This window comes from Silurus aristotelis (genome assembly GCF_946808225.1).
Source record: "Silurus aristotelis genome assembly, chromosome: 20".
Taxonomy (NCBI): domain Eukaryota; kingdom Metazoa; phylum Chordata; class Actinopteri; order Siluriformes; family Siluridae; genus Silurus; species Silurus aristotelis.
In genome coordinates this window covers 3,216,418-3,244,255 of record NC_139593.1, presented here as the reverse complement: position 1 = coordinate 3,244,255, position 27,838 = coordinate 3,216,418, and the positions used below count along the sequence as shown (strand labels likewise).

Sequence of the window (27,838 nt, the reverse complement as noted above, 5' to 3'; positions counted from 1 at the left end):
GAGACGGTCTGAGAAAAGCCAATGACCTGCTGTGATGGAAAGGCCAGTGTAAATAAGCCCCGCCTACCCTGATGGCTTTCGTCAGAAGGTTGCAAAATCTAACCCTTCGCACAAGTTTAGATTTTATTGGTGTATAGTTCCATCGCTGCAAGGTTCTCTGGTTTCCTTCTGACTGTTATTCACTTACTATATACCTATACAGAACACCGACCTCAGCCAGGCACAAAAGAAGTTTCTTCGCCAGGCAATCTACCTCATGAACACCTAAACGCTCGTGTGCGATAAAAAAAATATGTGCAATAACTTTTGAATAATTTATTTCTGTATTTTTCTGTGCAATCTTTTGATTTTGTCTTTATAAAATGTGCAATGACCCTTTTTTGTCTTATTTTATTTATCATTTGTAAAAAAAAAATCATTCATTCATTCATTCATTCATTAATAAAAGCAACTTAATTATTTTTTTTCACCAAAACATTGTCAGGGATCCACATGCCACGCCCCCTTTGGTGGCTCTCTATGCCTCCGCTCTCCCTAGAGCTCCAGGTTTACCACGCACACCTGGAGCTCATCATCAATCATGCCTCCACTCTGGTGCTCCAGGCTTAATCACGCTCACCTGAAGCTCCTCATCACTCCACCCCGCTTCTATATAAGCTCCACATTCACTCCCACTCCCCGTTCGTTATTGTATGTGTTGGACTGTTCGTGCTATCTATGTTCACGTGTGCAGATCTTCACACAGAACTCTACTTGTCCGTGCCATCCGGACTCCACAATTCCATACCTCCCAGTGCATCTCGGGTCAGCTAGCGCACCTCGGACTCTCTCAACCGAAGGACTGCCGTGTGCTTGTGCTTGTGTGTGTGTGCGCGTCTGTGTGTGTGTGCTCGTGTCTCTCTCTCTCCCTCACACTTGCATTAAAACCCAAGGCGAGCTGTACTCCGGCTTCCGCCTTCTGTTTCGCTCGCACCCTGACAAACATGAGTGAGTTAAAATTATACTTACATTTGTCTCTTTTATAAAAACTGAGCAGTTAAGGGTTTTAGCAGAGTGAAAGGTTTGGACCCAACATTGGCAGGTTGGTGGTGAACCCTTGATTAAGGTCCTTGAAAAGAATCATAGATCTGAAATTTCAACAACCTTCTGATTAGCATTCCAGGTTCTTACCCACTGAGCCACCACTTGCCACATTTCCACATCATGCAGTAAAACGGTGTAACACTCAACAAGCCATGAACACTAATTGACCTGAACACAACTAGTTGTGTTCCTCCCAGCGCCTTCCTCCCAACCAATTACAATCTATTGACACTGACCATGGTGTACAGTAACGCAAACTGAAAGGTTGATGTGAAGGATGAAATCGCATCAAATAACTATCCATGTTTAAACTCCAGTTTTTCCAAACTTTATCTTTTTTTCTCTGCACAGGAACGTGTTGTTGGCCCCCAACCTGCTGCGTGTGGGTTACGACGAGGATTATAGTGGAGATGATCTCCAAGTGAGGATCAGCATCAAGAACTATCCACAGAAAACGAAGGAATTCATATCGGCAACCACCACCCTCACTGCTGCCAAAAACTTCCAGTCTAAGGTTAAAATAAAGGTGGGTTCTCAGGACCAGTAATATCCCATCAATAATTATTGCACATATTGTCCAAGCTTCCGATAAATAAACAATAAAAATTAACAGACAAACAAACAAAACATTTCTCTGGAGTGTTAACACAGGCCTCCTAAAATCACTTCTATGGTCACCTTTTTATTTCTTTAATCATAAACAATCTAATGAACAATATTAGGCCCATTGGTTGAATTTTGATAATAAAATAGTATAAACAGTAAAAACATATATGTGAAATATGATAATGAGAATAAATAACTCCTTTTACTATATTTGTTTAATAAATAAATGATCACTGTTAAAAAAGATATATGAAATAAAACAAAGCCAAAGATTCCAAATTATTTATTATTTATTTTATAAAATAAAAAATAATCTTTATCCTGAAATGCGGGTTTTATATGAAAGCATAAAAATATTTTAGAAATAAAATACAAATTTCTAATGGTGTGAAGCAGATTATTGATTCCTTTCATTTTTCTGCGATTTAGATTCCTGACAATAAGGGTTTCTTTAGCGATGACCCTCTGGAGAAGCAGTACGTGTACCTTCAGGCTCAGTTTCCTACCAGCTTGCTGGAGAAAGTGGTGTTGGTGTCCTTTCTACCTGGCTTCATATTTGTTCAAACTGACAAGAGCATCTACACACCTGGAACAACAGGTAAAATTAACTGGATTAAGGAATGTAAATGAACATGTTAGGTTACTTTAGGAAACAGCTGCTGTCAGATGGCAAATTTGTCTTGAACACTGAAATTAAACTGACACGTGACCAAAAGTGTGTTTCAATTATAACAAATTAAAGAGAAACAACAAAAAAATAGTATAGCTTTATTTATTTAAATTCTATATTTATCCACACAGTATATTACTTGATTTACCCAGTTTGCAGAGCAGAAATAATATCCAGAGATTGAAAAAGATTTTTTTCTATTTCTTATTTGAACATTTTATTCTATAGTTCACCCAATGCATCTTCTGCCTCAAGTCGGTAAATCACCGTTTTCACCATATAAGTTACTCCACATGCTGCAAAACTCCTCCATGGAGCTCAGGAAGGTCATTAGGAAATGTGTTTAATCGCTGTTTTACTCTGGATGGAACTGGACCTGGATGTTACTATGGTTACATGGGTTTATAAACAGAACATTTATATAGATTCAACTGACAAACACAAACTACCTGCGTGTTTAACGCTCTGAACTCACGCCTGAACTTCCAGCCAATCACAATGTACTATTCACACTTGAACTTCCAGCCAATCACAATCCACTATTCACATCTGAACTTCCAGCCAATCACAAACCACTATTTACACTTGACCTTCTAGCCAATCACAATCCACTACTCATACTCACCAGAGTATAAATGTGTATATGAAGCAAATGAAAGTATCTTTGTGTCCCAGTTAAATTCAGGGTCTTCTCATTGAGTCCTGACCTGATCCCTGCTGACCAGCCCGGAGGAGTGGATGTGGACATCATAGTAAGTGCTCAAATAAAAACAATTTCATCTCCTCCACAGTTAAAAACATATTTAAGGCATTTAACTGTGAGCCAGAATGCTGTATCTTAGGATTTTCTCTTCCGCTACTCCATCTATTACATATTTACTGAAGAATTTTGGTGTTTGGTGAGTGATGCTAAAATGTCACTTCTTGAATCACCATTCTTTTCTTTTCTCCTCCCCACCAAGAATCCTCATGGAATCACAATCAGTAGGGAAACCTTGCAACCAAAGCAAGGGTTGATAAATAAAGATTACAAAATCCCCGAAGTCGTGAAGTCAGTCCACAGCATCAATACTTACAAAATATTCTCACTTTAAGAGAAATGATCTATCAGTTTTAATGTGAATCACGCTTTCTTTCCCTCTTTCTTTTCTACAGATTTGGGATATGGTCTATAGCAGCACAGTATAAAAACACCCCACAGAAGAATTTCACTGCTGAATTTGAAGTTAAAGAATACGGTACGATTATTATTTTTGGAAACTCCCTACTGTTGATGTTTCCACACACACACCTGTTAAACACACGTTAAAAAGGTTTTTTTTTTGCAGTGCTTCCAAGCTTTGAGGTAGCATTAAAACCATCCAAGGCTTTTTTCTATGTGGATGATGAGCAGTTGGGGGTAGAAATCACTGCTAAGTAAGTAGAACATGTCAAAGACAATCTAAAAACAATTTAATGAATGGAAATAGTTTTAAAAGTAGATACAGTGAGTGAAGTCACACTCCAAGAAGTTTGAATTGTGCTTGTGGAGATTTATGTGAGATTTAATTCAGCCACAAGGGTGTCAGTAAAGTCAGGTATTAATGTAGGTGAAGTTAGGAGGTCTTGGATGCAGTCATCATCTCAAAGGTGTTTAATAAGCTTTAGATCTCTTTAGCAGGAGAACCATGTAAGACAGATCTACATAGAGCTGGCTTTGTGCACAGAGGCATTGTCAGGCTGGAACAGGTTTGGGTCTCCTAGTTCAAGTAAACAAAAACTTGATTCTGTCATATCCAGAGCCATCATATACACTTGTGTGCCATTAAGTTTGTGCTAACAGTTTAAAGAAAAAGCAGATATGGCAGTAAAAGTCCATATAGTACTTTATAATAAACTACTTTTGTCCATATATATATATATATATATATATATATATATATATATATATATATATATGTGTGTGTGTTGTATATATTTTGTGTGTGTGTGTGTGTGTGTGTGTGTATGTATGTATATATATGTTTTAAACCCGGCCCTTCTATGTGCATGATGGAACTTTTGTGATTTATATAAAGGTACCTGTTGGGAAAAAATGTGGACGGTGTTGCATTTGTGGTGTTTGGAGTGAGGAAGGATGGCAAAAAGATCAACTTACCTGGTTCTTTAAGCAGAGAAACGGTATGACACACACACTTTTCACCTCAAAATCATCATTGATTCAGCGACCCACTTTTGTTAATCATCTGTACATTAATCATGTGTACCGAATGCAATCTTTTTTACGTGCGGAACATAGTTCGAATCTGAGTTTCCTCAGGAACTTAAATGCCGGACCTCAGGTTTTTTTAGTCTCCACCTCACATTTTGAGCAAAGTTTTTTCTCTTTCTAAATATAAAAACATACACAACAATACCAGAAGTATTAAAAAAAAAAAAACATTTAGCGCAGTGTCACTGTGGCAACTCACTCGGTACCAGAAATAAGAATTGTTTAGCGCATGCATGAACACACTGAAGAATCGATATCGCTAGCCGCTAATCAGGAAGTGGCCAGCAGCTAATGCTATCGCTACAAAGATTTATAATTATAGTTATATGAAGGATACAACTTAAAAATAAAATGAAAAGTAAAAAAAAATGAAAACTCTTGAATCCATTGCGCTAGAAAAAGAGGAAAAATGTCTTTAGGTTACGACCGTAACCACAGTTCCCAGAGGGAACGAGACGCTGCGTCATAAGGCTTTGGGAACTCCCCTGCATTCTCCACGCTCTGAACCACGTGTGAAATCTGCCCAATAGGCGAGACGTGATGTCATAGACAACCAGGAGGCTACAAGATGGCTGTGCGGAGGTAGCGACATTAGCTTCTGCAAAGAGAGAAGGTAAGCACCACAGGGATGCAGGGAGTGTGGCACGGAGACCCAGCATCTTGTTCCCTCGGGGAACTAGGGTTACGGTCGTAACCTAGAGTCGTTCCCCTTCAGGAACTCGATCTGCGTTGTAACGCTTTGGGAACGAGTGTCCAATCACGCCACACTGACCAGACACTGCTTTGAGTGTGAGTACCTCGGCACCTGCACATAGGACAGAGGAGCCTGGAGTGGCTCTACGTCTAGGCCATGAACCCAACAATGTCAGCGGGGTGGATCAGCCCGCAGCGGCGCAATGTCCCGGAGTGATACCCCAAGACCAGGCCGTAGAGGCCGCCACACTCCGAGTGGAGTGAGCCCTGACCCCGAGTGGAGCGGGGAGACAGGACTCATAGAAGAAAGGATGGCATACACTGCCCACCTGCTTAACGTCTGCCCATCGACTAGGAACCTTCCCTATTAGAGCCACAGCCGACAAACAGCTGAACCGACTGACCCCATGGACTTGGGAGGCCAGCTTGCCTGTGGAGGCTTGCCTGCTCGCACTGGACACAGTCGGGCCTGTAACCCATGGTCGGGGGCTATAAACGGAGGAGGGCAGAATGCCTGCAACACGACACGTCGTGTGGGAGCCGTAGTCACCTTAGGCGGTCTTTAACCGTACAGGAACCTAAGGGCCACCTCGGCCAAGGGCTCGAAGGGGGGGGCTCAGATAGAGGCCACCACAACTGCCAAGTCCCAGACAGGCACTCTGGGTCACGTCCCGGGCCTCAGCTTCCAGGCACTGTAGAGGAAACATGTAATCAGAGGGTGCCTACCCAGGGACAGCCCCGCAGACGGGGTAATAAATGCCGTGATGGCGGACACGTAAACCTTTAGGGTCGAAGGGGTTAAGCCTCCTGCAACTGTCCCTGTAAACTCCACAACTGAACCGACCAGGCAGTTTAACTGGGTCCAAGTCATGGTGCTCACACCGTGACGTGAACAGTTACCATCGTGCGGCCTACGACCGCCTCAGGGGCCACAACCACAACATCCACAACTCCGGGCGGGGGTGAACCAGGGTTACGCCCGCCTGCGAGAGGAGATCCCTCCAGGAAGGAATTCCCCACAGAGGGCCCTCGAGTGGGGATACCAGGTCCGCAAACCATGGCTTGCCCAGACGTCGAGGTGCTACCAGGAGGAGACAGACTCCTTCCCGGCGAACTTTTCCCAGACCTCCCACAAGCAGCGCGATCGGGGGAAAGGCATACAAGCGTAGCTTTGGCCACGACCGTACCATGGCATCAATGTTGATGTACAATGTAGATGTACTAGACCAATGCAGTATTGTCCGTGCGGACCAACACATGGCGGTCCCTTAGGCCTAGGAGGAAGTGTTTCAACCCCAAAACACTGCACACATCTACAGGCAATTAGTTGCCACGAGAGATGTGGGCTGCTCCACAGACCCTGGGCGGGGTGGCCACTCATGACCGCTCCCCACCCCGTGAGGGAGGCGTCCATCGTTAGCATTACGCAACAACAAGGAGTCCCTAAAATGGTGCCTCGGGACAGAAACGCTGGGTCCTTCCATGCATCCAAGGCTCTAAGGGCACATCGCGAGACCTTAATGGCACGATACGGACTAACTCTGGGGGAGAACCCTTCCACCCCGGAGCCACCACTGGAGGGACCCATGCAGAGGAGGCCGAGTGGAATTACACTGGGTGAGTGGCTGGCTTTCCCTCACTCTCCTGACAGCAGCGAGGATGACTTTGATCAGGGCGGGAGACAACCATGCCCGCAACCCAGCCAAATCCCACACCACGCCGAGAAAAATGGTTCTGTGTGCTGGAGAAAGTACACTCTACCGGGCGTTTCAGTCTGAACCCCAGTTCCTTCATGCAGGCGAGAGCGACATCTCGATGCCGAATTGCCTAGGGCTCTGAACGAGCCAATATCAACCGATCGCCGATAGATTTCAAAATGAGGATGCCCTGAAGCAGCAGAGGGGTCAGTGCTGCGTGAAGGTACAGGGTAGGTGCGCTAGGCCGAATGGGAGGACCGATTTTGGTAAGCTTCGCCCTTGGGAACCTTCTGTGTGTGGGAAGGACGTCCAGATCTAACGTGACAAATCAGTCCTTGGACTTGATCTGACACACGACCTCACCAAGAGGCGAGCATCCTGAACCCAAACCTCATAAGTGAGTGGTTCAAGGAGTGGAGATCCAGAATGGGATGCAACCCACCGTCCTTCTTCAGAGCAATGAAGTATGGGCTGTAGCAGCCTGACTCTCTGACTGAGGAGGAGGGAACCACCTCGATGGCCCGTTTTCTCAGGAGAGTACGCACCTCCTGTCCCAGGACCAGAGCCTACATGGGTCCCACCAGGGTGGGAAACATCCCGTTAAACCAGGGAGGAGAAGGTGCGAACTGAATCACGCAGCCCTTCTCCACAGTATGCAGGACCCCCGAGAGACTCTGGCAGCCCTCCAGACTGACAAAGTCCCCAACCCCTCGGGGCTGGCCCCTGACCCACTCAGAGCGGCTGGAGCGGTGCTCTGCAGCCAACTACACCTCCTGAGAGGCGGCAGATCCCCCCCATCCGCAGCGATCTTACGGGCAGAATACGGGAAGCAAACTGCTGGAGGAAGCTGCGCCCAGAACACGTCCCATGACTGGGCTGGCAGACAGTCCTCCTGAACCCGAATGGCAGGAGCAGCGTACTGCGACAAACTTTCGGGTGGAATAAGGGAGTTAACCCCTGGAGGGAGGCTGCGTCCTGAACAATCTGTGGCAGGGCCAACAGCCAGCCTCCCGGTGGTGCCGGGGAGGGACGAGCGCAATAGCATAAGGTGCACACCGCCATCCAAGATGCAAGCAGTCAGGCTTACGCACCACAGCCGTTCAGTAGAGGTGAGGACGTACCTCAGGCAACCAGCCCTGCCTCGGGCCTGCCTCGCGGGAATCGGGTGGAAACGCTCACTTTCCGGGCCATTTCGCTGTGCCTGGACGTACCAGGGTGGGGCTACAGCCGAGCAGCCCCATTGGAGCGGCGAGAAAGTACCACTGAAACGCCACCATGGTCTCCTGAACCCGCCAGCAATCGCCTACAGCGTCACCAGGTCAGGCCAGGAGGGGCCACCGCGGTGTTTAAAAGGAAGCTCTCACCATCCCCCATAGCAGGCCAGCCTGGTATGCCTGCAACTCACTCATTGTGTGGAAGCAACTTGCAGCCTGACCTGCTGCAAAACTCCACCTACCAGAGCCAAGTGGCTCTTCATAGGCAAACCAATAGCCTTCACAAATGCAGCACTCGGGGAGAGATAGCTAGCTAGCGTCTCTACCACACACGGCATCGTCCCGTAGCTGCGCTACTTAGTCCCAATAACAACAGTCGCGCACAGCGGGCAACATCGAAAAGCACGCGCTGCACACGGGCCTCCCAGACACCTCGGTGCGCAGGTCAGGGAAGGTGCTGAGGCTGTGACACAGGGTGCAGGAAAGGCTAGATCCAGCTCGGACACGGCCCGTGTCATGACCTCAAGGAGCTCTTCATACAGCACAGGCTGTGAAGAGTCTGTGTGAATGGCTCGCCAGCATCCATCATCTCATGCTCGGGAGAAGAATTAGCCACCAGGCATGCTTCCCAGAGGTTTCCAAAATTTCTCCCACCTCGGAGGAAGGAATACGGAGCACCGCGTTAAACACACTGGAAAAAGAAAACGTTTTATCCAACAAGCGCTCCTTCGAGAGCTGTTAATAATAATTTTGGTCGTTTTTTAATAATTTTAAAATGACCAGCAATTTTATGTTTTGCATTTCTTCCCTATAAGCATGCCTGTGGTATAAAAAACATTTAACATTTCTTCTGCCTGATGGTTTTGGAGTTTAAACGTCCTTCACTCATACTGCCAAATCATCAAAAGTAATTCACTTTACTCAAAAACCTTGACAAACCTCATTAAGTGGGTAAACAAGACAAATTTCCGACCGAAGTGAAGCATAAATAAATGAGAAAAGCCTCATAGACCAATAGTTTCGGCCGTGTAGTGTTGTTTGTTCATCATGTATAAATTAAATACCATTGGAACAGCTGCAATCTTCTATCTTCTAGAATGTTTAAATCAAATAAAAGTCACTTCCGTCTGTAAAACCTGCTACATCCAACCTTTAACATTAATTCACAATATGACAGGAGCTGAATGTTTTTATGTCTGTTAAGAACACATGACCTGTTCAATCAAAATAATAATAAAGTGTTTGTATTTGAGTTATAATGCTTACCTGTGGTATTGTATGTTGTATGTAGATCACTAATGGAGTGGGACATGCAGTACTCACTAAAGCCAAGATTCAGCAGTCCATCCAAAATATTAATGACCTAGAGGGAGACTCTTTGTTCATATCAGTCAGTGTTTTAACTCAGACTGGTAAGTGCCAACAAGTGTCTGTGTGTGTGTTAGTGTGTGTGTGTGTGTGTTTTGTACTAATTCTTCATTTCTACATTTGCACATTAATTCATTCCATGTGTTTCCTTTCATATCATTTTATCATGAACAATGTTCCAGGTAGTGAAATGGTAGAAACAGAAAAGGGGGGCATTCAAATTGTGAAATCGCCCTACACCATCGAGTTCAAGAAAACACCCAAATACTTCCACCCTGGAATGTCTTTCGATGTTGCGGTAAGGAGATTTGGAGCGTTTGTTAATTCATGAATTGTCTAAAATTTGCTAAATGTCAGTGGATCAGTACCTGAGTGAGTGATCCGTTCTTTTGAATCTCATTTGTATGTCTGATTCGGATTTAAAAAGGTTTATGTGACCAATCCGGACCAGTCTCCTGCTAGCGAAGTGGATGTGGTGATCAAGGTCGGAAAGGATCAACGTGAAGTGGAGGGTCGGACTAAAAGTAACGGCATGGCCACGGTCATAGTGAACACCCAGGAAGAATGGAACACTGTAGACATCACTGTAAGTCACGTCAGAGATTTATGGACCTGTGTAAAGAATGAATTGTACAGCAATAGGAATGATATAGAAACACAATATTTAAAAAATGCCAGACTGATAAGTCTGTCAGATCGTTGCTATTGACGTGGCTTCATAATGTTGGCATTAAAAGATGGATTGATTCAGGCAGGTCACCACTGAAGGACCAGGTGAAAAATGCTCTAAGTGTATCACCCACATCAGGATTGGTTTTGATTCCTCTCAAGGTTTCTCACCACTGTCACCTTTGCCTCATCCCATTAATGTAACATAATTGTATTCATGTAAATATCATCTATTGAAACAATCTTTTCTGTTTTCTGTCAAAATGCTTAGTGTGAATGTCATTTTGAAAAGCACAATACAACTTGAATTCAAATTGAATTGATTTGTTTAGCCAGTTGTTTGGGAGCAGATGTGCATTTTTGAAAGCAGTGAAGCACACTGGACATTTCAACTAAAATGGTTGTGCTGTGTAACCAGGCAAGGACCAATGTCTCAGGCATATCAGCTGAAAGACAAGCTCAGAACAAGATGATAGCTGAGGCTTACACTACCAAAGAAGACTCCGGGAATTACCTACATATAAGTGCTGATTCTGCAGAACTGCAAATCAACGATGAGACAAATTTCCATCTGAACTTCAAAAGCAGTGTTAAAGATCAAGACCTCACTTATCTGGTTGGTATCTCTCACACATTAAATATGATTTTGTGATGTAGTTTTAAAGGCTTCTGTTTTACAGTACTACTACTATTAATGTAATACTAAGAACAATAATAATTCTAATAATAATAATAATAATGATTATTATTATCACAAAATTTTAACCTGAAAAAACAAAATTTGTTTGTGTTTGTTTGTCAGATTCTTAGTAAAGGACAGATTGTGAAAGCAGAGAGATATAACAGAAAAGGGCAGTCACTCATAAGTCTGTCAGAAAGGATCACCAAGGACTTGGTTCCCTCATTTCAAGTGGTGGCTTATTACCACATTGAATCTGAAATCGTATCGGACTCCGTCTGGGTTGACGTAAAGGACACGTGCATGGGAACGGTAGGCTTTCTTTCCACTTAACAAGGTGGATAGCTTGCAATTATTTTCCACCATTTGCTAAAATGAAATGAATATATTTCTTATCCTATGTAAACATAGCTGAAACTGAGTGTAAAGGACAACCCCGATGGCAAGATATACGAGCCTGTTGAGGAATTTAATCTCGTAGTTACTGGAGATCCGAGTGCTAAGGTTGGTCTGGTCGCTGTAGATAAGGCTGTCTTTGTCCTCAACAAGAACAGACTCACGCAGTCCAAGGTGAGCGATACCCTAAGCTGTTAGAGTTTAAAATTCTCTGATCTTCTAAATCATGTATGTTGTAGGTTTATATTTGGTTCACTTAGTCATTTGGGTGCTATTGGGACCTGTTCCAATGTTGCTAGAGAATTGAAATTGTACATAATTATAGCACCATTCCTTTCTTTTTCCACCAACAGATCTGGAACCTTATAGAAAAGTATGACACGGGCTGTACAGCAGGCAGTGGGAAAGACAGCATGGGGGTTTTCTACGATGCAGGACTTCTGTTTGAGTCTGATAAAGCAGGAGGCACCAAGGAAAGAACAGGTGAAGCAGATATTTTGCAAGTGGATAAAATGAAAGATTGCATTATGTCCTATTATACCAAGTCTTAAAGTGATCCATTTTGCTTACTTATTTGCTCAGTGTACTGTTACAATTACTGTTGCTGATGGAGTTTTCACATGCTGTTATAGTCTTCACACCAGCACCTGTTTTATTCCTTGTCATCAAGGGTATTTCATCAACGAAAACTAAATCCATCAGTTTCAATAAAAAACAGCAGCTAATGACACCTAAACAAAATTTTTCAGAACTGAGTTTGTATTTTCTATTACAAACGTTGAGCGATGTTGATCCGTTTCTGATGCTTTATTCCTCCTGGTTTTTGTATATACACCCAGGAAATCTCTTGTATGCTGAATAAAACCATTTTTTTAATAGATAATCAATGTCCCAAGCCACCAAAGAGAAAACGGAGAGCAGTGACTCTTGTAGAAATCACCCAAACATTGGGTAAGAAGAAGACCTACTTTCTTTCACCAATATATTGTATGTGATTGTATGATTGTTAATCAAATGAATAAGAATAAACTGCATTTTGCAATGTACTTCAATGTTAACAGCACCTTAGTGCACAATGCGGAGGTGAATAAAAGGTGCAAGGCCTCACACTTATCCGTCGACTATCACTTATCACTTCCTAGCATTGCTAAGTTAAAACTATCACTGATATTTGCAGAGTAAATCCGACTGAGTGGATCAAAATAACTTAACTTACTTTATATATGGCTTGTTACATCTACAATCACACCCATAGAGAAAGGAGTTCCATATGATAATTTCAATTTACACGAGGTTTAGTTACTAGTTATTTAAGAAAGAGAGAGAGATCATTATATGCATCTGTATGGCATCTCTACTAATAATAAAGCTGTTGGAGTTAACTCCTAGTGCTGTTTGTTCTATTTCTCATTTGAACGTTCTCCATTTCATCAAATGATTTAGGCAGTTTATCAAAATGACTGTATTCACCATATAAATTACACCACACAAAAAATCCTCTCAGAGCTCAGAAAGGTTAGGACCTTAAGCTAGATTTCACTATGATTACGGGTGTTTATAAGCAGTGCATTCATTTAGAACACTGATTTAGGTGAGAAATGCAAACTACCAGTGTGTTCAATGCATTGAAACTTCTAACTGTGGATCTTCCTTTCTGCCCTCTTTCTCCAGTTGGTAAATATAAAGATGATCTGAAGAAATGCTGTACAGATGGAATTAAGCAGAACAGGCTGGGTTACTCATGCGAACGGAGATCTGCGTTTATTGTGGAAGGTCCAGAGTGCATCAAAGCTTTCCTAGACTGCTGTAAAGAGATCCAATCCCGCAAGGATAAGCAAAGTCATTTGTTGCATCTGGCTCGCAGTAAGTATCCTTTTATTGTTATCATCATCGTCATCACTAATATTATTAAAACCTACATTTAAAATGTTGCACAACTCTATGATCCATCACTGCAGTGTTGGTTTTTGAGTCAGTTAATTCATTCAATTTGTATTATTCTGGAGTGTTTTAGTCGCCCAGACACCGTTTTTTTCAGACTTGGGCCCTCAGGTAGCACTGCAATTTATCCATAAAACAATTTGCCATGTCATCCACAAATCTCTATAATGCAAAGAAGAGGTCATGCATGAACATGATTGAGAAACAATGTGATCCTCTCTGGTCCAAAGCTCATTTAAAATGAACTGAGGCAAAGTGGAATTAAAGTGTTTATTTCCTTTTGGAAATTTCCTTTTTTAAATAAAATATGGATTTCTGAGATTTGCAAATAATTGCATTTTGTTTTTATTTACATTTTACACAAGGTCCCAATGTTTTTTGGAAATTGGGGTTGTAACATAAGTAGCGAGTCCAGTGCTTTAATACGGTTTAAAACAAGCCAATAGTGTATTCATGGTCTTTCTTCTACGCCTGTATCATCATTGTATTTAAGCAACTAAATGGAAAATGTAATTCTGTAAAGTCCAAACATCCTTCACATCCTAGTTCATCAATAAATGTGTCATAAAAAATGACATAATTATCATAATTATAATAATATAATAATTATATAAAAAAATGTTTGTCTTTTGTCATTATCATTATTATTGTTATTATAGTTTGTTATTTATAAGTTTATTTAAGCTGACTCTAAAGTAAAGGAAAACAGATCTACACTAGCAAATAAAAGCAAATAAGCAAATGATTACAATATTTTAAGCTATTGAATCTGACTTGCTTTATTTCTTGATAAGCCAATGTTTGCGACTTTGATCTCTCTAAAGCATGATTTTCAAATCCATGTGTCCAGGTGACAACGATGATGATGATATCATAAGCTCTGATGAAATTGTCACCCGGACGCAGTTCCCTGAGAGCTGGCTTTGGGAGGATATAAACCTGCCAGCCTGCTCAGGAAACCAATGGTAAATGAAACATTCCAAGATTTATTTAGTCTAGCATTCTGGAGCTTAATGGAAGCACGGATCTGACTCTGCTGTTTGGATTTTTATTGTAGTACCACAACAAGCGTCACTATGGGAACAAACTATCTAAAAGACTCTATTACAACGTGGCAACTTTTAGCCATCAGTCTGTCTAAGACACACAGTCAGTGCTGCATCTTCTCACTTTGAAAATGTCTTGATGTGATACGATGTCTAAAAATCTGAACTCGACACATGTAATAACTTGCATATTACTGAATATTCACACACTTATTTATCCCTCTCTGTAGGTATCTGTGTGGCTGATCCCTTTGAAATAACAGTAGCAAAGGATTTCTTTGTGGATCTTAAGTTACCTTACTCAGCAGTACACAATGAACAAGTTGAAATCAAAGCGATTCTGTATAGCTTCTCCAATAAGCTACAGAAGGTAATTTTACCAATCAGCTCCATTTAAGTATTTATAGTGTACAGCAACACTGTGATGTTTTGTGGTTTCTATAGTTTCCTCGTATCTCACATGTCTGGTAGAATGACTGACTATGCTAAATGTCATGTGTGTTCTTTGATGGATTAGCATCATTTCCTCTGTCTATTTGTGCTTCATGCCTGGTCCTTCTTGAACATGTTCTGAGGATGTACTGTCTAACTTCTTGTGCCCAACAGGTGCGTGTGGAATTCTTTGAGATGGATCATATTTGTAGTGCAGCCAGCAAAAAGAAGAAATACCGTACCACAGTTAATGTAGACCCCAATTCCAGCAGATCTGTCCCATTTGTGATTATTCCTATGAAAATTGGGGAACACCATATAGAGGTGCAGGCTGCAAGTTCATCATTTAATGATGGCGTAAGGAGAACCCTGAAGGTGGTGGTGAGTATCAACCATGTTTATATCAGTAATTATTCCAGACAACCCTAACAAGCTGTATTTTTAAAGAATTTGTAGCCAGAGAAGACTGAGAATACAATATGATAAAACTTCATATACATTGAATGCAACAAGACATTGTGCAGTCGAATGCCATGCTTAGATCCAACATAAGGTCCCTACACATGTCTTAAACTGTTGCTTTGTATTTTTTTCTTGCTCAGTCCGAGGGCGTGTTAACTGAACTGTTAGAAGCAAATGTGGAACTAAATCCATCTCAAGCACCTGGTGAGATCTAAATAACAAATACCTCATGTCGGATTTCTTCACTTATTTCATTTAACTTTTTATTCTGCATGTTTTCATTTCTCATCATCTCTCTTCCATGTTTGTTTGTTTGTTTGTTTGTTTGTTGTGGTAAAAGGTGGAGTTCAAGTCCTGCAGTTGAGGAGTGAGGTTCCAAATGGACAGGTTCCCAACACTGATGCACATACTTACATCACTGTGGCCGGTAAGAAGAAAATTAAACACATCAATATAAACTAATATATGTTTTTATTTTGTATCATTTTTATCATTATCTTTAACAGATAATCAAATAATGCGTGATAAGAGAACATTCTAATCAAACTTGCATTAATGGTCCAGATCCTGCAGGACCAACATTAAACATCTAAGAAGTTGTTACCTCAATGTCTGAACTATTTGAATGTGATTTTGGCCTGCAGAAAAGGTTTAAACAAACAATGATAAATATTCATGAAATCATAATCATCGATTAATGTATACAATCGAGCATTTCATTGTTATGGGTCTTGTTTTAAGGACCCAGAAGTGGCAAATTGGTAATGCTGGAATTTCACTTGTTACACTGACTGTTTATTTGCTTTTGCTTTCTGAACAAATTGAACAAAGTGATGCTGATTCAGGGCATCAACAGATATGCAAAAGTTGCCTTATGAATTAAAGTCACATTGTGTCATGTCATATTGACATATTATCTAAATCTAATCTGCCCATTGCCATATTGCCTGAAATCTACAAGCCGCTAATTGACGCTTAAAAATAAAAAAAAACGCTACACAAACTTATTTATCTTTTGCAATGTAAGGACAAACAAACAAATGTTGTAGTTAAAAGTTTGTCAAAATAGTTTTTTGGGGGTAAAAAAAAAAAATACTTTATAGTAGATACTGTTGACAGGGATTGTAATCTTTATACTTTATACTAAAGTTCATTTCCTTTACTGTGCAGTAACACTTAAATTGCTAAGTACCACAGCATCTGTCATCATGTTATGTTAGCTACAAAGTTTTTACACAATCCGGATATGAAATTGGGTAGCAAAACAATGTCTAACTAGGGGCTTTGATTCTGCATTTGACCAGATAATTCCGATTTAAATAGGGCAGTCCTTCATTTTCTGCTTCTTGTACAATTGCCAAAGGTATTTTTCAGTAGTTGGAGATTTCTTTCGTTCATCCCAGAGCAGATCGACAGGATTTATGTGCGGTGACTGGACAAGCCATTTTATTGCAGATAACACTCCAGTTGACAGTTTACTGTCGGATAAATGCTTGCAGAGCTTAGACGTACACTTCGGTTTATTGTCTCGGTGTATGTTGAAGTTGATTCCCGTTAGCTACAATCCAGAGGGAATTGCATGCTGTTGAAGTATGGAATGGTAGCCATGTTGGATCATGTTCGGTTTGTCTCATCCCACAGACATCAGGACGTGTATGAAAGATTTCCGAAGTTTAATAATTGAGAGAATGCTTACATAGACCTTTATGATGACAGTCGCAGCATGACAATAGGCCAGGAAATGTAAGAAGAAGAAATCACACAAACTTGGTAAATTACTTCTGGTACCTGAATAAGTGATTTGGAATATTACCATTAACAGTTCAGTATTCCTTTCTCCATTCAAACTACATGCATAGTATAAACAGAAACTTGACATAGCTGCATTCATTTAATTCTAAACTGTTAGTTCCTAATGTGGCAGATTGATTAGCACTGTTCAATTACCTAGTTTGTTGCATATAAACAAAACAAAAATTTGTGTCTTTTCAAAAATGCTAAAAGACTAGGTGTTTTCAAACATTTGACAAGACCGGTAGGTACAGACTAAATAAGGGTTTCCTGCATGTCCATCTTAATAACCATTTTTCTATTCATATGTTTATCTGTAGGTCAGGAGGTGAGTCAGACGATCGAGCAGGCCATCAGTGGAGACTTTATGGGGCGTCTGATTGTACAGCCCAGTGGCTGTGGAGAACAAACCATGATCTATATGACTCTGCCCCTTATTGCCACACACTACTTAGATACCACCAAGCAGTGGGAACAAGTTGGCTTGGGTCGGCGTAATGAGGCTATCCAACACATCACAACAGGTGAGAAAACTCTCTTCAAAATACTCTTGACCAAATGTCTATGGTATAGTCAGGTCTAAACACAAATCTTAATTTTTTTTTTTTTATAAGACAGTACAAGGCTATTTTACATTGACAGTAGATGAAGCTACAATCAATCAGCACAACAAACTGGAAAAATATTAAATGAATATCACTAAATACTAATGCTTTCTGCCCCAAACGTGTTCTGCTTTGCGAAATCTTTACAAACTTTCAATAAAGGGTCCACAAATTAAAAGATTGAATGCAAGTGTGGATTCCAGCATTATATAATAATATTAATTCCTCCATACTTTAGGAGGTCATAAAGCATCAAATTTGAATCTGAGAGGCCGACGGAAGTGATGATGCATTTAATTTTAGAGCTTTTAATCAGCTTTTAATAAAATAAGTTAAATGTTTTTTATAGTTTCTAATTACCATTAAATTTCAACATTGTGAATGAAGATCAGTGAAAATACTTCACAACTGTTGTTTAGCTTTTTTAATAACCATTTATACTTTTGAGGGTTTTTTTCTTTCCTGTCAAATTTGCACAAAAACACAAAATTTGCTTTTATGTCAAATCCTCAGGAAAATCGTAACGCAGGAAAAAATGCACAGAAAACCCAGAGTTGTTTTATGAGATTTATACTGATGCTTCTGCTGGAGATGATGTATGCAGGCAGTGCAGCTGTGGCTACAATGAAAGCAACTTCCTGCTTTAGTAACGTATTCATTCTCAGTGCATAAGATACCTGCCTGTGATGCAGATAATGATTTAGGTAGTGAAGGCCATGGGATGAAATGCAGAAATGTACAGTCTGCTTCTGCTAATCACAATGTGACTTCATGCTTGTACCAGGATTTATGTCCTAAAAAAAAGTTATTTGCACTTAAAGAGTGGACTATGGAAATTAAAAATTTCCTCTTCCTCTCTTAGGATACGTACAAGAACTTACAAACCGTAAACCTGATGGTTCTTTTGCAGCATGGCTAAACAGACCTAGCAGCACATGGTAAAAGAGAGCGATATCATTTTGTTTAATGGCTGAATGTTGAACAACATTTGATCGCAGGTCATATCTTGACTGCTTTTGTTCTCAGTGGTAAAGGTTGACAGCATATGTGGCCAAAGTCTTTGCTATGGCCAGTGACCTCATAAGCATACAAGAAGATGTCCTGTGCAGTGCCATCAAGTGGTTGATTCTGAATGTACAGTTGCCAGATGGCACATTTATAGAAAAAGCTCCAGTGATCCATTCAGAGATGGTTGTAAGTTAAATTAAACTTAAATCAACTTAAATTTGTTTTCCGTATAAAATGTACAAGAAACCACAAAACCACTGTTTCTGTGAAAGCTGTGTGATTCTTCTGTGATTTCAGGGTGATGTGCAAGGTAAGGATTCTGAAGCATCTCTGACAGCATTTGTCTTGATTGCTCTGCAAGAAGGAGACCGTCTCTGTGCCAAAAAAGTTGAAGTAAGTCAACTTTTGTCTATATAAAGCGGTGAAAATAAGTATTTGACACATCAGCATTTTTCAGTAAAGGGATTTCTAAGTGGGATATTCACACAAAATTTCCACCAGATGTAGCCATCAAGCCAGATATTGAATTCATACAAAGAAATCGAAACATTTAAGTATACAAGTTGAGTCATAATAAACAGTGTAATGACACAGGGAAGAGGAGTCCAAAGAATAATCAGGAGAGTTCGCCAAGACCAAGAACCACTCGGGCAGAACTTCAGGAAGACCTTGCATCAGCAGGTACTGTTGTTTCAAAGAAAACTATAAGCAATGCACTGAACCGCCATGGCATCCATGCACGCTCACCACGCAAGACTCCATTGCTGAACAAAAAGCATTGAGGCTCGGTTAAAGTTTGCGAAAGAGCAGTTGGAGAAGCCTGTGGATTATTGGGAGACTATAGTATGGTCAAATAAAAGCAAAATTGAACTTTTTGGCAGTCATTCTACACACCATGTTGGGAGAAAATATGGCACTGCCCACCACCCCAAGAACACCATACCAACAGTTAAGTTTGGGGGTGGAAGCATCATGGTTTGGGGCTGCTTTTCAGCAAGGGGTACTGGCAGACTTCATCTTATTAAAGGCAGGATGAATAGAGAAATGTACCGGGACATTCTGGATAAAAATCTTCTGCCATCTACCAGAAAGCTAAAAATGAAAAGAGGGTGGACATTTCAGCAAGACAATGATCCCAAACACAAGGCCAAGGAAACAATAGTGGTTTCAAAGAAGGAAAATCAAGTTGCTTGAATGGCCCAGTCAATCACCTGATCTAAATCCCATAGAAAATCTATGGAGAGAACTGAAGATCAAAGTTCATAAAAGAGGCCCAAGGAACCTTCAAGATTTAAAGACCATAAGTGTAGAAGAATGGGCCAGAATCACTCCTGAGCAATGTAGACGACTGGTCTCTCCATACAATAAGCGTCTAGAAGCTGTAATCACCAACAAAGGCTTTTCTACAAAGTATTAAATAAAGTGTGTTCAATACTTATTTCCTGTGTCATTACACTTTTTATTATGACTCAACTTGTGTACTTAAATGTTTAGATTTCTTTGTATGAATTCAATATTTGGCTTGATGGCTACATCCGGTGGAAAGTTTGTGTCAATAGCCCACTTAGAAATCCCCTTACTGATAAAAATGCTGATGTTTCAAATACTTATTTTAACCGCTGTATGTTATATTTTTATATAAGTTACAGCTCGAAATGTACAAACATGTGGACCAGCTTTTGTATAATTTTTGCTTTCTCTTTTTATTTAGAGTCTTCAAGATGCTTCCAATAAGGCCCTAGGTTATTTGGAAAGAAGGCTCCCCTCCTTAAGCAATCCATATGCAATTGCGATGACTTCCTATGCCTTGGCAAATGCTGGAAAGTTGAACAAAGATCGCCTGCTGCAGGCTTCCTCTAAAGGTCAGAAACTCGTAAATTCCTAAGAATTAAATTTTTAAAGAAGCACATTTCAATTTCTTTCTATTTCTTGTTAACAGATGGTACTTACTGGCAGGTTGCTGGAGAACATCACTTCTCCCTGGAGGCAACAGCATATGCCTTGCTGGCTCTGGTAAAAGCGAAAGAATTTGATATCGCAGGAAAATCTGTTAGATGGCTCAACAGGCAGAGCAGCCCCTATGGAGGTTACGGCACCACTCAAGTGCGTTGACAAGCCGTTTTTATATGCTGAACATTATCAGTTGTTTGTTTTTATTTGAAATGGATTGTGAAGCAATACTTTGTGTTCTGTCTGCAACTTTAACAATTCTGGGGTCATGCATGTTATTTTTACTGTGGAATTTCAATTAGAAATTTCAAGTAACAATTTCGTCATTTAATCGAATTGATCTGAGGTTGTACCGAATCATCTCTGCTATTCGTGTCATCTAGTCAACCATCATGGTGTTCCAAGCAGTGGCTGAGTACTATAAGCAAGTAAAGGGTCAACCGAACACAAAATTGGATGTAGAAGTGAAAGCAAGTGGACGAATTCGCCCTGTCGAGTGGATTTTCAACAGCAGAAGTTTACATCTTACACGCTCAGACAAGGTTTTTTTTTTTTTTTTCAGAATTTTTGTCTATTATGCTTTTGTTTATTTGAGCAGATATTAGAAATAATTATATGAAAAACAATTATCGTTTCCTTAATAAAAAATTCCCCAGCTTGCTTGCTACTACTAATGATTTATTTTCTTGGATAAACTAGAGTTTAGCCTAGATTTTTGTTGCCCTTTATCAAGGTCAAATGTAGACCTAACAGAATTTTTTCTGCCTAAACTTTTACAGTTTCAGCTCAAGCAAGAATTTAATGTTACTGCTAAAGGAAACGGTGCTGGAGTTCTCAAAGTGAGTGCTCATGGATACTACAAAATCCTTTATTTTTATTACAAAAACTACTACTAATAATATTGCTAATAATAATAATTAAAGTAATAATAATTATTCTTCTTTTTATAGGTAATGACAATTTATTATGCTAGACCCATAGAAAAGAAGACTGACTGCAAAAAATACACCGTTTCTGTTGAAATGAAGAGAGAAGCAAAGAGTAAGATGTACCTCTTTTTTTTTTTAAAATCCCAGTGTTTAACTTCATTTCTATATTTTATGAAATATCCCTATATAAATTTGTCTGCTCTGATATTTCTCTCTTAGCATCGTACAAAGAAGCAGAAGAAAGTTACGAGCTCACCATCGACCTCCTGTAAGTACACGGCAAAATTAAGGGCATCAAAGATGTAATATATTTAAATAATTTATTACATAAACTAAAAATAGACTAATAGTAATAATTACTGAAATATAAAAACCAAAATGGAAATGATTTCAAAAATCTTTTTCTTCTTCTACTTCTTCTTCTTTCAGCATCAACATTATTTTAATTATATAAATCAAACTGAAGCAAAACTGAAAGTAAAAACCGAAATGAAAAAAATGAAACAAAAATAGAAGCAATTTTTGTAAAACTGTAATAAGCCTGATATGCATGAATGCACTGTTTATCACATCGTTTCAGTTATAACGACACGAACAAAGATGCCACTATGACTATTTTGGACATCGGCTTGCTGACCGGGTTCGTGGTGGATAAAAGTGATCTGACAGATGTAAGCAAAATCTTAAAACAGTTCTGTACAATGAGCTTTAATTATATTTGATAGAAGACCATGTCTGATTACTGTTTTATACTCATCATCTCAGCTGAGCAATGGGAATGATAAATACATCCAGAAGTGGGAGATGGACAAGGAACTTTCTGAACGTGGCTCCCTCATCATTTATTTAGATAAGGTATGATTAAGATAATTTAGTTTTCATGGTTGAAGTGTGAAAATGCATTGAAGTCTCTTTGTTGACGCTGATTTTTCTCTCTTCTCAGGTATCACACATTGTTCCGGACAGAATTGCTTTCAGAATGCACAAGATGAACAAAGTAGATATGCTTCAACCTGCAGCTGTCAGTGTGTACGAGTACTACTCTCCAGGTAAAGAGTGTGTACACATTGGGGCAGCAAGATGTTGAAAAATCCATATGCGATATATATCAGTCCCTGAAAATATCGTTTAACATCCCCACAATGCAAAGACTCACTAGAAAACTGGTGAAACACTTCCTCTCTATTAACAACTTTAAAATACTTAAAAAAAAAAAACATCTATCAACATATATCACCTGATCTATGTTGTGAATATATAAACAATTGTGTTAATTTTGGGGCAGGCAGCCCATAATTAATCCAGAATATCGAGTTAACCAGTAACACCCCAGGATACAGTCAAACCAGTTGGTCATGCCCACTGCTGGCAAACTGTATTAGTGCAAGCAAAAGCAATAATTTGCAGCTTTACCCCACAAGTGGGTCAAAATCGAGTTTAGATTTTAGACACCGCCTTTTCCCGAAGCACACCACAAACAGTTGTATTCCCAGTCTATTAAAACCCTTGTGACAGGATACTCTGCGATACTCTGGTAAAATCGCCATGAATATGAGCCTTTGTGTTGTTTGTAGGCGAACACTGTCTAAAATACTACCATCCTGTAAAAAAAGAAGGAGCCCTGAGCAGATTGTGCAGTAGTCAGGAGGGTCTTTGCGAATGTGCTGAAGGTACACACATTTACACCTGAATAGAAACTAATATGAACTAAACATAAAAATGGGAAATTATATATAAAATCAATCAAATTAAGAAACTCGCAATATAACTTTTTGCATTTGATTGAAATTAATAGTAATCAAATATTTTTTTTTTATTTGCCATTCATTCAAAAATTTCTATATTCCCTCATATAGAAAACTGCAGCATCCAAAGGAAACTGAATATTAAAGACAAAGAGCGGGAGCTGAAAGCCTGTGAAGCCGGCATTGATTATGGTAAGAAGCACTGACTCTGCACATTCTGCACACCACACACATTCCACCCTCACCCTATTCATGCAATGTTCCATATATAATCAACTAAATCTCTATTATATATGTGTAGCAGATGAGCAGCATCAAAATCAAAGTAAAAATATTAATAGTATTATATTTGTGGGTGTGTTTGCAGTTTACAAAGTCAAAGTAATGGGAATAGACCTGAACCTGAGCACAGATTTCTATGACATGGAGATTGAAGATGTCCTGAAAGAAGGTAGGTCTTACTGTTCATCTGCATGACAGTAGAATAAACCAGTAGGCATGATGTCATTGTCTGTATGTAACCGAATAAATAAAATAAAAATGAATAAATAATGAATAATGAACAAAGGTTTTAATTGCAAGCAAATGATATAATACAAGTTCACTATATATTTACTTTTATAAATGATTCAATTACTTAACCTAATGTTTAATTCTCCCTCAGTTTTGGTTTGTGATCAGTAACAGAGCTACAGAGTCGGCTAAAATAGATGGTTTTCTTATCCTCCGTTTTTGAAAGTTACTGAGGTGGTCTTTTAAAATTGCATTATGCTATTGGGAAATAAGCATAATAGAATTATGGGGCTAACAGACCTTATCAATGCAGATCTCTCTACAGAAGAGCCTGAACGTGTGCTCTTTGTGTAATTTAACTCTTAGGCCTTCTGAGGTACAAACAGTGATTCAGCATGTAGCATTACATCCACTATTGCATGTTGAGGAAAAAAGCTGTTAAATATGTTTAAATAAATACGTGGCTTCTTTGCATAAACTGACAGCAACTCCAATAGTTAGAGTAAAGAAAAAAATAAAACAGAAGAATAAATGATTTTTACATTATTGTTTATATTCATTTGGCTGTTTTTTTTTTTTTACTGTCAGGCTAGGGATGCTCCAACATGTTGAAATAACAAATGTCTGTGGTGTGTTCTACAGGTTCTGACCATTATATATCTAAAAAACGGAGGACCTTCATGGGTCATGCTAATTGCAGAGATGCTTTCAATTTTAAGGTTGGCAAGAGCTATCTCATCATGGGCCAAAGTTCTAATCTACCGATGGAAGACAAGAAGTAGGTTAACTTGTCAGCAAAACACAAATCGTCTCTAGGTTACGAACGTAACCCTAGTTCCCCGAGGGAACAAGACGCTGCGTTGTTACGCTTTGGGAACACCCCTGTGTGACTGCACTCTAAATCACATGTGAAATCTGCCCAATAGGCGTTTAGTCGTGATGTCATCGGCTGGCAATGTCGCATAAACCAGAAAACTACAAATGGCTGCGAGATGGAAAAGACGCTAGCTTCTGCAGCGTCTCGTTCCCTTGGGTAACTAGGGTTACGGTCGAAACCTAGAGATGTTCCCCTTCGGGAACTCGAGCTACATCGTAACGCTTTGGGAACGAGTGTCCAATCACACCACACTAACCAGACCCTGCCTAGAGAGTGAGGGCCTCAGCACCTGCACGTAGGACAGAGGAGCCCAAAGTGGCTCTGAGGTCAAGGTCATAAAACCTGACAAAGTTCAGTGGGGTGGACCAACCCGTCACAGATGTCCTGGAGTGACACTCCAGCGGACCAGGCCGTAGAGGCCGCCACTCTCCGGCTGGAGTGAGCTCAGACCCCGAGCGGTGTGGGGAGGCCAGAGGACTCGTAAGCCAACACAATTGCATCCACTACCCACCTGCTCAAGGTCTGCTTATTGGCCGGGAAACCTTTCCTGTTAGGGCCGTAGCAAACTAACAGATGCTCCGACTTCCTCCATGGACTCGTCCTGTGGAGGTAAGTGTCCAGTGCTCGTGCTGTCAGTTCTGTCGCTCCTGGTTGGGGGCTGTGAATGGAGGAGGGCAGAATGCCCGCAACACACAGGTCGTGTGGGAGCCGAAGGCACCTTAGGTACGTACCCAGGTTTCTAATAGAGAAACACTCTGGCCATGCCAGGGGCAAACTCCAGGCGGGACAGGCCATGGACAGAGCCTGCAGATCTCCGATCCTCTTCAGGGAGAATATTGCCAAGAGGAAGGCGGTCTTAATAGACAGAAACCTAGGGGCCACCTCAGTCAAGGGCTCGAAGGGGGGCTCCAATAGAGCCACAGCACAACTGCCAGGTCCCAGACAGGCACTCTGGGTCGCGTCCCGGGCCTCAGCCTTCAGGTGCAACAGAGGAAACGTGTCACCAAAGGGTGCCTACCCAGCAACTGCCCAGCAGGCGGGGTGACATATGCCACGATGGCGGACACATAAACCTTCAGGGTCGAAGGGGTTAACCCTGCATCGGCCACGACTGTACCATGGCCTCCTCATGTGGAGGAGGCCTAGCGGGATTATGCTGGACACTGCCGCCATGAAACCCAGCAGCCTCTGGAACTGCTTCACAGTGAGTGGCTGGTCTTCCCTCACCCTCCTGACTGCGGTGAGGATGACTTCGACCCAGGGCGGGAGACAACTGTGCCCGCATCCTGGTCGAGTCCGACACCAAGCCCAAAAAGGTGGTTTCTGCACCGGAGAAAGCACACTTTTGCTGGCGTTCAGTCGAAACCCAAGCAGGACCCATTGGGAGACCTACTTTTGACCCACTCAGAGCAGCTGGGATGGAGCCTTGCAGCTGATGACACCTCGCAAGAGGAGGCAGAACCCCCCCATCCACAACGATCTTTCAGGTGGACACCGTCCCCCCGACCGTAGGCCGTCAGGATCTATGCACCACAGCCCGTTTGTTGGAGGCGAGGGTGACCCTCAGGTCATCCTGCTCCTTCTTAAGCCTAGAGTGTCGCCTTGTTTGGTGGCCCGAAGGGTTAAGTCAGCAGCGAGACGCAACTCCTTAATATCGGCGGCCCTGGAGCTAAGTCCCTAATCCAGATCACGTAGCAGGTCAGCCTGGTACGCCTGCAACACACCCATGGTGTGGAGGCAACTCACAGCCTGGCCTGCTGCCACGTAAGCGTTCCCTACTAAGGCTGATGTCGCATGCAGCGGCTTAGTAGGGAGCACCAGGGCCTTTAGCAATGATGCTAGGCTAGGGGAGAGATAGCTCGCTAGCGTCTCTTCCACACGTGGCATCGCCCCATAGCCGCACTCCTTAGCCCCAACCACGTTCGCGTAGAGCGAAAAGTGTTGAGATAAAGTACTCAAGGAGTACGGGGACTCCCAGGACCTCAGTTTGCAGGTCGGGGAAGAATGGAAGGCCCCGGCGCTGAGGAAGTGACACAGGATGCAGGAAGCGCTCATCCAGCTTACTGGGTGCACGCTGCTTCTGCTTCTCTACCGGCCAAGCTAAATCCATCTTAGCTATGGCTTGTGTCACGACCTCAAGGAGCTCCTCGTACAGCACGGGCTGTAAGGAGTCCACGGGCTCGCTAGCATCCATCATCTCTACCTCCACGGAGGGAGAGACATGTAACACCCCGCTGCTCTTACCAGCAGAAGAAGCAGCCATCAGGCCTGCTTCTCCAAGAGAACAGGAGCTCGATCCAGCAGGAGAGGCTGGAGAGGACTCATCCGACTCCAACCCGGCTGCTATATCGGCCTGCGAGCGCCGAGGCTACTTTGCTTCGGCAAGAGCAGGACCGGAACCGTGAGGGAGAGAGCTCTTCTCAAAAAGCGCTCTCCAGGAGCGAATCGTGTGCAAAGCCATGCGGCTACAATGCGCACAATCGTCTCCCTAGCGTCTTTCTTTCCAACTAGCAGCCATTTATAGCTTTCTGGTTGACGCGATGTCACCCGCCGATGACGTCACAACTAAATGCCTATTGGTCAGATTTCAAATGTGGTTCAGAGTGCAGTCACGCAGGGACGTTTCCAAAGCGTAAAGACACAGCTCGAGTTCCTGAAGTGGAACTGTGGTTTTCAGATGCTGATAATCATCTGTGATGTGTGTAATTGGGAACTCATTTGTGTTGCTTGTTGTTGTTGTCAGGCTGCTGTATATCCTGGATGAGCAGACATGGATTGAATACTGGCCAACGGATGAAGAAGGGCAAACTAAGAAATATGAAGATAATTACATGGGCATTGCTGTACTGAATCAAGCCCTTTCTGACTTTGGATGCACTACATAAAAAACAAAAAATCACTATTATTTTCTGTCTGATGTAACATTAAATTTGATAATTTCACGACCCAGCCTAGCATGAATCCTAAAATGTAAAAGATTTATTTAAATAATAGTCCTTTTGAAATATGTGATTTGTATTTACTATGATTCAGGTTCTTATGCTATCTTGCAACCTTGCTAACTTTATTCTGCATCACCATCTGCCAAAAAAAAGGGCAAGTATGCAAGTATGGAGGATGCTGCCAGCTCATTGTCATTGTGTTAAAACAGAAGCCTGATCGATAATTGATAACATCTTTTCAGTGAGAATCATCAAAATATTTCTCTAAAAT

At 41.4% G+C, this 27,838-nt stretch overlaps 1 protein-coding gene across 2 annotated transcripts in view; it reads left to right on the top strand.

Moving 5' to 3' along the window:
• The window catches only part of LOC310715876 (complement C3-like), a 90,827-nt gene extending 63,257 nt beyond the window's left edge, over nucleotides 1–27,570 (top strand). The window contains exons 2-41 of one of the 2 annotated variants that reach the window (XM_083522573.1): nucleotides 1,435–1,609; nucleotides 2,119–2,287; nucleotides 3,035–3,111; nucleotides 3,322–3,410; nucleotides 3,515–3,597; nucleotides 3,688–3,775; nucleotides 4,417–4,519; nucleotides 9,506–9,626; nucleotides 9,765–9,880; nucleotides 10,010–10,168; nucleotides 10,670–10,867; nucleotides 11,054–11,242; nucleotides 11,342–11,500; nucleotides 11,680–11,809; nucleotides 12,206–12,277; nucleotides 12,998–13,189; nucleotides 14,118–14,232; nucleotides 14,325–14,416; nucleotides 14,544–14,683; nucleotides 14,920–15,126; nucleotides 15,348–15,411; nucleotides 15,548–15,634; nucleotides 17,319–17,522; nucleotides 18,466–18,541; nucleotides 18,638–18,797; nucleotides 18,909–19,004; nucleotides 20,323–20,473; nucleotides 20,551–20,714; nucleotides 20,945–21,103; nucleotides 21,341–21,400; nucleotides 21,512–21,602; nucleotides 21,710–21,758; nucleotides 22,071–22,161; nucleotides 22,256–22,345; nucleotides 22,434–22,539; nucleotides 23,065–23,160; nucleotides 23,347–23,427; nucleotides 23,603–23,686; nucleotides 24,391–24,526; nucleotides 27,369–27,570. In XM_083522573.1, coding sequence (XP_083378699.1) covers nucleotides 1,435–1,609; nucleotides 2,119–2,287; nucleotides 3,035–3,111; nucleotides 3,322–3,410; nucleotides 3,515–3,597; nucleotides 3,688–3,775; nucleotides 4,417–4,519; nucleotides 9,506–9,626; nucleotides 9,765–9,880; nucleotides 10,010–10,168; nucleotides 10,670–10,867; nucleotides 11,054–11,242; nucleotides 11,342–11,500; nucleotides 11,680–11,809; nucleotides 12,206–12,277; nucleotides 12,998–13,189; nucleotides 14,118–14,232; nucleotides 14,325–14,416; nucleotides 14,544–14,683; nucleotides 14,920–15,126; nucleotides 15,348–15,411; nucleotides 15,548–15,634; nucleotides 17,319–17,522; nucleotides 18,466–18,541; nucleotides 18,638–18,797; nucleotides 18,909–19,004; nucleotides 20,323–20,473; nucleotides 20,551–20,714; nucleotides 20,945–21,103; nucleotides 21,341–21,400; nucleotides 21,512–21,602; nucleotides 21,710–21,758; nucleotides 22,071–22,161; nucleotides 22,256–22,345; nucleotides 22,434–22,539; nucleotides 23,065–23,160; nucleotides 23,347–23,427; nucleotides 23,603–23,686; nucleotides 24,391–24,526; nucleotides 27,369–27,510 — 4,861 coding nt within the window. In that variant the 3' untranslated portion in view covers nucleotides 27,511–27,570. The remainder of the gene's footprint in view (nucleotides 1–1,434; nucleotides 1,610–2,118; nucleotides 2,288–3,034; nucleotides 3,112–3,321; nucleotides 3,411–3,514; nucleotides 3,598–3,687; nucleotides 3,776–4,416; nucleotides 4,520–9,505; nucleotides 9,627–9,764; nucleotides 9,881–10,009; nucleotides 10,169–10,669; nucleotides 10,868–11,053; nucleotides 11,243–11,341; nucleotides 11,501–11,679; nucleotides 11,810–12,205; nucleotides 12,278–12,997; nucleotides 13,190–14,117; nucleotides 14,233–14,324; nucleotides 14,417–14,543; nucleotides 14,684–14,919; nucleotides 15,127–15,347; nucleotides 15,412–15,547; nucleotides 15,635–17,318; nucleotides 17,523–18,465; nucleotides 18,542–18,637; nucleotides 18,798–18,908; nucleotides 19,005–20,322; nucleotides 20,474–20,550; nucleotides 20,715–20,944; nucleotides 21,104–21,340; nucleotides 21,401–21,511; nucleotides 21,603–21,709; nucleotides 21,759–22,070; nucleotides 22,162–22,255; nucleotides 22,346–22,433; nucleotides 22,540–23,064; nucleotides 23,161–23,346; nucleotides 23,428–23,602; nucleotides 23,687–24,390; nucleotides 24,527–27,368) is intronic. The other variant, XM_083522572.1, reaches the window with a different exon arrangement.
• Nucleotides 27,571–27,838: the final 268 nt, after the last annotated feature.